This window comes from Aristolochia californica, unplaced genomic scaffold (genome assembly GCF_029961685.1).
Source record: "Aristolochia californica isolate CCGP_79_NKW_82.1479 unplaced genomic scaffold, dmAriCali1.0.hap1 SCAF_15, whole genome shotgun sequence".
Classification (NCBI taxonomy): Eukaryota; Viridiplantae; Streptophyta; class Magnoliopsida; order Piperales; family Aristolochiaceae; genus Aristolochia; species Aristolochia californica.
In genome coordinates, this window is record NW_027181826.1 from 20,691,701 (window position 1) to 20,702,446 (window position 10,746).

Here is a 10,746-nt window from a genome sequence, read left to right on the forward strand (position 1 = left end):
CATCATTTTCTAACTGTGAGACGTCCGTGAGATACCTGTCTCCTCTAATGCTCAATGCGGGTTTGCAATGTAATCTCACGGGCATCTCTTGTTAATCCTGATTTTTTGGCGCCGAATTTGAGGCTTCGCCCAGGCCATTAGATTATTTTCTAATGTTCTTCGCCGTCCGATTATAGAGGGTTTTATCGTAATTGTTTTTTAATTCTGCATTAATGGCGGAGAAATAGAAAATTAGAGCTGAACGGATGACCTAAAATTGTCTCTTTTATGGTGCATGTGCAGGCTGATACCTTTCCCGCCCAAACTGGTGGCCCCACCATGAATTGTAGGGGAGATTTTTTTTCTCTTCTCTCTCTCTCTCTAAATTAAGTCGGTAAGAGAGACGGAGAATCAGACAGTTGAAATTGCTTTCGAGGGAATGGCCCACTTAGATGGCGTTATCGGGATTTTGGATGGATTGATCTGAATCGTACAAGAGATAACTTTATAAATATATGAAATAATTTCATTGTTTTTTGGGTTTTCCGTAAATGTGCACGAAAAGCTATGTATTGATCTAGATCGTACGCCGTCCATGGTTGGCAATTCGAGGTGGGGCTCCCGGTTTCGGTGCGGATTAATTAAGGCTGCTCGTCCCGTAATCTGCTGTCATTGTTGACTATTAAGTATAATTAATCCTATATGAATTAATCAAGCTTAATTAATCCTTTTATGAATTTAATTATTTTCCCTCGAGTAGATTTTCGTAGAATTAAAATAGGTACCATGTGGGGCCGACCTTCATAATGTACGCAAGAGACGATCACCCGTGCCTGGCGGCGGATTTGTACGATGCCCTATTCGGGCAAAATCTATTGCTGGATTTTGTTTCCCTAGCACGTGTTGCCTCAAACGCATTTACGGAAATGATGCAGATTCGCATCCCATTACCTGAGATCAGGAGTGAGAGAGGTGTGAAGTAATTCGGATAAACAAAATTTACGCCCTTCTGCACTGACTGTGAACTGCAGCGAGAGAGAAGGGAGGGAAAGAGTTGGATTCTCTTCGGGTGCAGGATATGAAGGATGTGATTGGTTCATCTTCTTCGCTGGACAGCAGCGACGTCCATTCAGGTGCGGATCTGAAAGATCTTTCTTTCGAGGGGTTAGGGTTTTTAATTTCGTCATTTGGACCTGTATGCGTACGAATTCAAGCAGTGATCTACATTTAAGAATACGTAAAACTTGTTGGAAGGAAGTGGTTAGATTGCTGTATGGGGATAGGATATCATCGGAGTCGATGGAATCTTTTAGTTGAAAGCAGTACGTAATGCAAAACACTTTATCACATAACCGAATTAGTAGAGACATGGAGCCAATGTGAGGAGCTGGTATGGATTAGTATTAGGTGAAATAGCCGAATTTTGACCCTCGGAATTGCTTTCGTTTCATTGCCAATATGAGGAAATGGAATGGATTAGTATTAGGTGAAAGAGCGGAACAACATAAGCATGGTTTTGTCCGTCCGTCTTTTCCTATACTTTGTTTTACTTCCTGAAATTTTGTCCAATTGCGACTATAATACATTGTAAATTTATCTGCAGGAGCTGAAGCAGCATCTGGGTCAAAATGGATACGAAGTACGAGGAAGAATGTTGCTTCTCCATCTACAAGCACAGATGCGAGTGGTGCAGTGAAAGGTGAGAAGGGAATTGAGAGAAGCATTTCTTCCAGATAGTACTTGGAAGACTTACTTTTTATTTTATTTTATGTTATGATGAGGTGGAAGAGAAGCACGGTTTAATGGTGTATTAATTTCATCTTTTTAGCATCTGAACCTGTGGAGGAGAAACGTCTAAAGAGGATGAGGAGAGGATATTGTGTTACATCTGCAAATGAACAAGAGACATTGGAGTCTACAGGTGTGAGTGAAGTTATAATGGATCAGACGGTCAGTTTTTTGGGTTGATATTTGTATATATACCTAATTTTTGTGCAATTATTCAGGTAATATAACCACTTCTGAGCAAGCTAAGGCAAGGCTGTCACCTACACAAATGAATGCTACGAGAAGTTCTAGTCCCAAAAAGCAGATTACCGGTCACAATGAGTATCCGGGAAAGAACATCAAGAATGAACTTCCACAAGCAGAATTCAAGAAGGATAACTTGGCTCTGGAAATTGAGAATGACAACTTAGACAAGAAAACTGAGAATAAGAAATTAGAGCAGAACAGTGGCATTCAAAAAAACAAGAACCTAAAACAGCATGTTGCTGTCAAAAATAAAAAGGACTTGAAACAGAGAGGTGCCCCAAAGGAAAAGAACTTAGGACAGAAAATTGAGTATGAAAGCCCAGAGCTGTATATTGAAAACAAGTCAACTATGATGCAAATACATAGTGTTTTGCAAGATGCATTTGTCGGAGTGACAAAGGAAGAAAGTCAAGAGAAAGCGTCTGTAAGTGGATCTGTTACAAAAGAAGACAAAGAGAAGCCTTTCAACATTCAATCTGTATGTGAAATTTTCACCAAGGAACTTGTACAGGGAACTGTGGATAACTCCATTTATGTCCAGAAAGATGTAAGTATATCTTCTGCCTTTGTCATTAGTGCTGTTATCATAAATGTTTTTTTTTTCTTATAGATTTTGGTAAACAAACAGGATAACCTATCAAAAGTGACAATTCCGTCACAAAGAAATTCACATAGTCGGAAGCTGCTTATTCTTGATTTGAATGGGCTGCTGGTTGATATTGTTGCTTCTGTACCTGTTGGTCGCAAGCCAGATAAGAGAATGAACCACAAAGCAGGTGAAGCTTATTGTAGTATATGGTTAATGATTGATCCAAGTGGCAATTTGTGTAGTATGTTGTTAAACTGTTATGTGCTAACATAATCCGGTGTTTCCAATTTCAGTTTTTAAGAGGCCATTCTGTGATGATTTCCTGAAGTTCTGCTTTGACAGATTTGATATGGCCGTTTGGTCCTCAAGGAGAAAGTATGATTTCCACTCTCATAATGTCAAATCGGCTTTTTTTTTCCCCACAAAATACAAATGTAACATATACCTCTAGTCCAGGTTCTTTTACTTTTAGTAGTAAAATTTAGATAATTTTTTTTTCAAAGTTTATCTTGAAATATTTCATATCTTATTTGGTTGAGGTCCCTCTTTGGTGGAGATAAGTTTATATTTTTCAGTTCCTGTGTAGAAGTTCTGGATTTGTCAGGTCAACGATTAAGAGTTTTCCAACCTTTTAAAAGAGGTCTTTTCTTTTTCTAAAAAGTGATGAATTTTACTTTAACAGTTTGATTTGGAATCAGATGTTGGGATGGAGCTGATATGTTTGAATCCACAATTTCAATCTAGGTAGCGCAGTTACCCATTTATGTCTCAACTATAGCTGTTAATTTTTAGTCTAGGAAAGATGCAGTTAGTGGCCAGAAATTTCAAGATAGTATCCAATCTCAAAAGGCAAAAAACAAGGTGAAATCTCAAGAGATATGCAAAATCTGTCAGTAAGAATTTGCTCTGGAATTTGAGGTAGAATTTCTATGATTTATCCCCAAACTTCTAAGAAGTTGTTTTTGAATTAAAGGACAACACTAAAATCTTTCTTGGAAGTGTTTGCAACTTTCAAACATTTATGACCCTTGTCTTGATTTGTACTGGTGGGAATTTCGAGTGCAAATTTTAAGAAATTTCAAAGTTTTCTGACTATGAAATACAAATTAGTCTTGTAATGCATCTTATATGGCTGGTAAGTTTACTGAATCTCTCTTCAAACTAATGCTATTTTTTAAATATCATGCAGAAGCATTCGGTTAAAATGATATTTCTTTAAAATATGATATTTTTATGTATTTAAAAAAATATATTTTCTGTTTCTATTTGTGATTAAAATACCATGATTGAGCACCAACAATAATCCTATTATATTTATCTGTAGTCACAGTACAATTGGGTTTGCTATCAATATTTTAGCTTATGTAGATAGGTAAGTTCTAACCTATCTAATTTTCTCACAACCCTTCTGACACATTTTAATTTACTCTATGTGGAATTGTTTCCATGACCTTATATTTCTTTGACATGTTTGTGGTTTTAGTTGTTGCGTTATTTTCTGCTGCATTTACCCTAAGGTGGTAGGAAGTTAGGTAGTTCACTTTCTAACATGGATTTATTTAATTGTGCCTGTACTACAATTTTGTGCAGGGATAACATGAAGACTGTGGTTGATTTTCTTATGGCAGACCTGAAGCACAAACTGCTATTTTGCTGGGTACATTTTTTGTATATTTCTAGTTGCTATTGAATTGATAATTTTCTTCCTGTGAAAACTTTGTTTAAGTAATCAATTACAATGAACAAGGGGCTCCTAGGTGCTATGTAGCTTGCTTTATATATAAGTAGTGACTTGATTTTATGCTATCGCCTAGTTCTAGAAGCTGATTAAGGCTTTAATCACTATTTGAGGAAGGCACTAGTATTGATTACAGTAGGAGGAGCAACTTCTGCACAAGCTATTGCATGGTTTGACAACTCAACATGTAGCGTCGCTGCTCAACTTAGGATACTACCATGATTTTTCTGTTGTGAGACTAATTTTAGAAGGTATACTATTTTTTTCAAAGTACCCAAGACAACCGTTGTATCGTGACTGATTTGATCCGTTTCATATGTGCCATTTTGGCGTGTCTTCTGTATATGTGCCCATTTTGTCTCGTCCAAATGGACCCTCTGCAATGTTGGTAGCTGAAACAGACCTGACACCGAAACATGAAGCTTTGAGCTATTGTGATTAGGAGGGTCTCTGGATCACTCGAATCAACCAGAACTATGAATAAAATTAACATGGCCGTATCTTTTATTCCAAGTAATTTCTTGTCTGCTGAGAGCGGTAAGATGTAAACGAGCTAATTAATGAGGTATTTGCTTATTTCTGGCCTTGACTATCATTCTGAAAAACTTAAGTACTGGTTGGTGGCTTTGTTTTTCTGCTGCTGGAGTTATTATACTTGGATTTGGTTGCGTAACAAAAGATTTGATTTAAGCTCCAAGCTTTATGACATGACCTGAAGATTTTTCATGAGTGATTTCAAGAGAAAACTCATGAAGACGATTCCAGATCTGTCATCTGGTGCGGTTGGGGCAAAAAAGACCCCCCTTGGTGCCATTATTTTTGTTTTTTTTTTTTAAATTCAGGAGTTATCCATAGATGTTGTTTATAGCTGGTCACCTATTCCTAGATCAGCAAATAGTGTTGTTGATTCTTTTGCTAGAGTGGTTACCCTCTAATCTCTCATTGTAAGGGATCCCCTTCTTTGACTGTTTGTTGCTTATTGTTGTTTGCCTTTGGGCTTGAGGAAATCGGCGTCCTTTTTCAAAAAAAAAAAGAAAGAAAAAGCTTTGAGGTTTTTGTGGGCCAAGTACAATTATTATTTGGATATATTTGCATAAAATTCTGCTTGCGTACCAAAGCCTTTGAGGTTCATGAGGGCGAGAGGCATTATTGAGTTGAACTTACTTGAACCAGGATATTCATAATAGATTGTGTGGGTAAGTAGAAGTTTTGCATAATTTTATGGCTTATCTACTGCAAATTCATTGAGCACCTGGAGTAATATCCTAGAGAATGATATATATATATATATGGTAAGATTCAAAATTCATCTGAAGAGAGGAAACTAAGAAGGGGGGATGAAAATAAACAACAATGAAACTACTAAAAAAAATTATGCCAAAGGTTGAGAAAAATTAATCTACCTATTAGGAAGGAGAAGGTAGTCACTGATAACTTGCGATGAGGTGTTGTTGGAGTGTCCCATGCTATGCAAACAACTCTGCAAGTTGATTGGCTTCTCAACGAGCTATGCTCCCAAAAAATAACTAGACGCATGGCAGTGCCCATTATCTCGTAAATTAACTGATGAAACCATGAGGAAGGGCGGAACAATCTGAAGGCCAAGCGATCATCCTTACTGAAGTTCCCCTTGACAACCAGAAGGCCAAAGAAGAAATCTTGAAAGAGCTAAAACCCATTAGCAAGGGTTCTGAACCCAGCCTTAGTAGAGTCAAATATCCTAGAGGAACAAATACACAAGCTTGATCGTTTTTGTACTCTCTTTGATTGTGCCCTTTTTGCTAGCATGACCTGGGTTCCCTCTGGAGTGATCATCAAATTTTAGCTTGAGCCAGCCCCACATCAACAGGGTCCAAGTATGGGCCATGTTAAGCTTGGAAACAAAAGAAACAAGGACTGCCTCTTTATTGTTTATAGCAGCACTATAATTGCACTAACAGATTCTGTTTTCCCTCAAAAGTATGGTTGTTCCTCTTAGCAGGTGGCCTAAGTAACAACCACACTGGAAAGTGTCTAGAGGAGCTTCCTTGATTTAGTATGATGTCAATTAAAAAAATTGAACAAGGCCATTGGTGAAGAAGGGAAGCAACATCCTTATTTGCATAAGATGTCTCCCCAAACAGAAATTGATGCTCTGACGACGACTCAGTGCCATTGCACAAGTCAGTTTTGTAACCAATCTGAGCCCACAGTTGTTTAATTGATTTAGCAGCATACCAAATAAAGTGATGATTGCGGATTGGAACTGCCACGATAGAGAACTAGGGGCTCGACTGGTGATTTCACTAAGAGAGTTGTAATTGGATGATCAAGTAGTCACTCGAGGTGGTCCTTGTCCAAATGTGCTGGTTCACACCATGATCAGTGGAAACTAGGAAAACATTAATATTCTCAAATTCTGTGTCTTGTAGTCCTTGATGAAATAGAGGTTCAAGCTGATATGACCATCAAGAGGAGTCTCGATTGCAGATAAGGGAATTTCTTACCAGATGGAAAACAAATGAGTAGGCCTAAGCAAAGGAAACCTCCTCAAGCCAAATATGAATCCAAAATTTGGTTTGCACTAGTCCTTGTTCTCTCACAAAAAAGCAATGTAAGCCATCACCTTCCAAAGGCTAGGGGCTTGAACTGATGGAGCTGGGAGGAAGTCCTTCATAGGCTGGGTATTGGTAGTTGGGACAAATGATGTTTCTCCACAAGGCAGTTGTCGTGGTGCCGAATCTCCAAACCTGCTTAATGATGAAAACTGGCTTCTTCTTGTTGATGCACTTAATACCATGGTCACCTTGGGCCTTAGAAGCAAGTCATTTTAATATTGAACTTAATGTCGACATTTACTTTTTCGTGGGGAATGACTAAAAAATTGGTTTGAAAAGAAAATGAAAGGACAATCATTATCTAGTAAAAAAATTGAATAGATTAAGTATTTTCTGTCTAGATTGAAGGCTACTGAATTTTATTTTGAATTGTTGCTTTCTTTATCCCTTTATAACAAAACTAATCCTGGGGCTCAGTTTTCTGCTCGCATTTGTAATGGATGTATTTTAAGTTAGTTAACACAGTTGCTAACCATAACAGTGCTTGTTTGTTTACTTTTACCAACTAGGAATGCACATAGCCCTTCTTCAAGTTGGAAAAATTACAATCAAGATGGCATCTAGTGATTGTCTTGCGCTGTTTTCTATTATTGTAATCAAGATGGCATCTGGTGATTGTCTTGCGCTGATTGCATTGGAGTCATTTCTGCTGTTAATAACATGGGTTCACATTTATAAAATAGCTCAATATTTTCATTTAACCAACTGATGTGCATTGCTCAGAATAGATCTAATTTACTGACAATATTCTGAGGTCACTAAAAAGGCCTATTATGGAGACATTAGAGTTTACTATTGTATCTGTGTTGTTGCTTTTGTTTCTTCCTTTCTAGCTGTTTGGCTCATAGTGTTTCAAATAGTACAGGACCAATCAAAATGCACCGCAACAGGATTCAGCACTGTTGAGAACAGGCATAAGCCAATTTTTTTCAAGGAACTGAAGAAAGTCTGGGATAAAGAGGACCCTAATCTTCCTTGGGAAAAGGGGTATTATAGCCCATCAAATACAATATTGTTGGATGATTCTCCTTATAAGGCCCTCCAGAACCCTGTATGTCCACGCAATTTCATTGGTTTTCATATCATTAAAACAAACATCTATCATCCATTAAGAGTTATCTTCTTTTCTTTTCACCAGCTCCGTACTGACTGCCCTTTACTGTTGTTTACTTTTTAGCCATACACTGCAATCTTCCCTCGCCCTTACTCCATTGGAGATATAAATGACAATTCTCTAGGTGAGAACTCCATTTATGAATCTTTCACACATTTTTCCCACCTTGTGATTTCACATCTATTTAGAATTTAATCGTCGTATCCAAACCTGGCATAAGGTACAGTATCTTCAGTTTGACTGTAAGGGTGAAACCTTGTTGAACCTCAGAACATAAATCTTACCTATTCTTTGGTGATAGATAAGAATGGAAGGATTAAGTGCTGAGAGTTGTGTTGATCAGCCTCACATTTGGTTTCAGCTAGTATACCTCATTGAGCCTTCGTTTAGTTCCTGATTATGTGGATTTTTATTTATTTTTTTGTTTAATCCAGCACTTCTCTACTATCTGGTAAACAAAATTTGCAAAGCGTGCTACTTGCACAGCCATTCATGGACATACCTAGACCCTTAGGATCATGAATCTTGTTACTCTTGATCTGCTGTTTCATTTGCACTATTTCTATTTGATATTTAATATGTTTAACATTACCATTAATACTTCGTTTCTTGCAGGTCCTGGAGGTGATCTTCAAGTTTACCTAGAAGGCTTAGCAGAGGTTGACAATGTTCAAGAGTATATAGAAGAACACCCATTTGGGCAACGACCTATTACACCTTCAAACCCGTCCTGGCCATTTTATCTTCAGGTTATGGGGCTTGAAAATTCGTCAATACAAGCTAACTACATTAGGTTCAAAGATGTCTGTCAAAATTGATTTGCATCAATTGGCAATGGATGATGATAAATAAGCTCTATCAGTAAGTGAAGCATCTTTTAGCAGTATTTTTTTCACTATCATCTCTATTCAACAGCTTTTTATGTTTGCCCCGAGTAAAAGGTTTTTGGGTGTCTGCAGGAATCTACACCGGGACAAGGAGAAGGAAAGATATGATCAGTTATGACCGACTCCTTACCGTTCATTTTTTCTTTCACTGTCTTTGTTTGGACAGTGAATATGGGCTAACATAATGTAACTTCTGTTCTTTCTAATAGAAAAAATAAAGTTTTACTGACTTCCCTGTTTTTCCCATAAACTGAAATATTGGGTTTTAAGTTGTTTTAGAAGCAAATTTTCTGTTGAACTGATTTAAAAAATGCAATCGTAGGTCAATTTTTCTCGGTTTCCCAAAAAATAGTAAAATGGTATGAATATATCGATTTCAATTTTCTTTTCGATTTGTTAGCATAATTATTTTCTTGTAAAAAATACCCTTTTATCCTAATTACCTTCATCAATTCTTTCTTTAGTTAGTAGATGAGTGTTCTTGTTTACCTCAAACCGTTACAGTTTGTCGATTAAATAAATACATTGATGGAGAAATTGTGGGTTATAAAAAACATTAGAAATACTTGGGGTAGGGGGGGCTTTTGTTTCTAGCCCCTTGTCTAGACAGTTTCATTGCTGGAGTTTCCTTAAGAATGACATGGAAATTGTTTGAAGAGCCATTCGAGAATGAGGTTTGGATACCTCATTTATGGGCCTTATCCATAAGAAGAATTTAAACCTATTCTTTGAAGCAAGCAGTCTCATTTTAAGTATCGAAGCCTTGTATATATTTAGATGGCCTGGTCAAGATAAAAAAATTTCCATCCTACCTAGGAAAAATGATGTTGTGAGAGAAACACTGCAGTGACAAAAGTGATTGTTGGTGCAGATTTGTATGGCCAAATATAGATTATTAACAGATTAAGACATAATTAAGGAGTAGCTGGTGACATTAGTGTAGTCTTTAAAAAAACCCACAAAGAGAAGAAAGTGATTGATAGGAGATCTTTTGTGTATATGCAAGTTGCCATTTGCCATGGCTGCTTACCTGCTTGACATGAGCAGCTTCCTACCATTTTGTTTCTTTCCCCTTTTTGAAGGGCTTTGTTTGGTCTTATCTTTGTTTGTCAAAAGGGGGCTCCCATGCCCTAACATGTGCCTTTTTCTTCATGAAACCAAACCAAGTAGGTTTCATATGGTTACACTATCTTGATTCTTCTTTGGGAAACCATACTCAAATTTTTTATTTCATTCCCAACCACCCAAAGTGACTATTCTCCCAAAAGCCAAAAATAGAATATATTTTCTCTTTATTGCATCATGAATTTGAAAGCAACACAACAAATAGGTTGTTATTCAGATTAAAATTCTTTAACAAGCATAATATTATTATAGTTTATAACATTTCTTAACAGTTGAGATCTTATTCGCCCATTATATTCCCTACTAATCTCTCTAACTCACCCTAAATCCGGATTCTCGACTCAAGACCCAACCCAAATCTCAACAATCCCTAGTCGGAGCGATTATTCTATGTTTTTTAGTTCCTTGTCACATATTACAATGATTTAGAGAGATTTGATTTTTTTAGTTAAAGTCATTCTTTAACTAGGACACATGACACATTAATTATTTTTTAGGAAGAAAACCCTAATCTATATTCTCTATAAGAATACTTCAAAACTAGAAATCCCAATATTTGAATATTGAAAATTAGGGTGTGAACATCATATCAACCCATTGTATCAGGTTACCTAATATGTTTTTTTACACCATGTGGGATTGTCATTTGGTGGGAACATCACAATTGATAATGTCCACCTAAC

At 36.9% G+C, this 10,746-nt stretch overlaps 1 protein-coding gene across 3 annotated transcripts; it reads left to right on the forward strand.

The window, feature by feature from the left end:
• The first annotated feature begins 936 nt into the window (after positions 1 to 936).
• LOC137951946 (uncharacterized) lies at positions 937 to 9,290 on the forward strand. 3 transcript variants are annotated; one of them, XM_068798947.1, is made up of 11 exons: positions 937 to 1,112; positions 1,583 to 1,678; positions 1,808 to 1,900; positions 1,986 to 2,560; positions 2,642 to 2,789; positions 2,896 to 2,977; positions 4,193 to 4,259; positions 7,803 to 7,988; positions 8,115 to 8,175; positions 8,667 to 8,912; positions 8,993 to 9,290. In XM_068798947.1, the coding sequence occupies exons 1-10, from the start codon at positions 1,058 to 1,060 to the stop codon at positions 8,867 to 8,869; spliced, it is 1,566 nt and encodes a 521-aa protein (XP_068655048.1). In that variant the 5' UTR covers positions 937 to 1,057; the 3' UTR covers positions 8,870 to 8,912; positions 8,993 to 9,290. The 3 variants fall into 3 exon arrangements, with proteins under 3 accessions (XP_068655048.1, XP_068655047.1, XP_068655049.1); XM_068798946.1 differs by having other exon boundaries at positions 9,011 to 9,290; XM_068798948.1 differs by lacking the exons at positions 7,803 to 7,988; positions 8,115 to 8,175; positions 8,993 to 9,290 and having other exon boundaries at positions 8,667 to 8,774.
• The last annotated feature ends 1,456 nt before the right edge of the window (positions 9,291 to 10,746 follow it).

Excerpts from the sequence above, each read along its gene's own strand:
- LOC137951946 (XM_068798947.1), top strand. The coding sequence starts at position 1,058 with ATGAAGGATGTGATTGGTTCATCTTCTTCGCTGGACAGCAGCGACGTC. Across the intron at positions 1,113-1,582 it reads CAGCAGCGACGTCCATTCAG|GAGCTGAAGCAGCATCTGGG; the intron begins GTGCGGATCTGA and ends ATTTATCTGCAG. Across the intron at positions 2,790-2,895 it reads GAGAATGAACCACAAAGCAG|TTTTTAAGAGGCCATTCTGT; the intron begins GTGAAGCTTATT and ends TTCCAATTTCAG.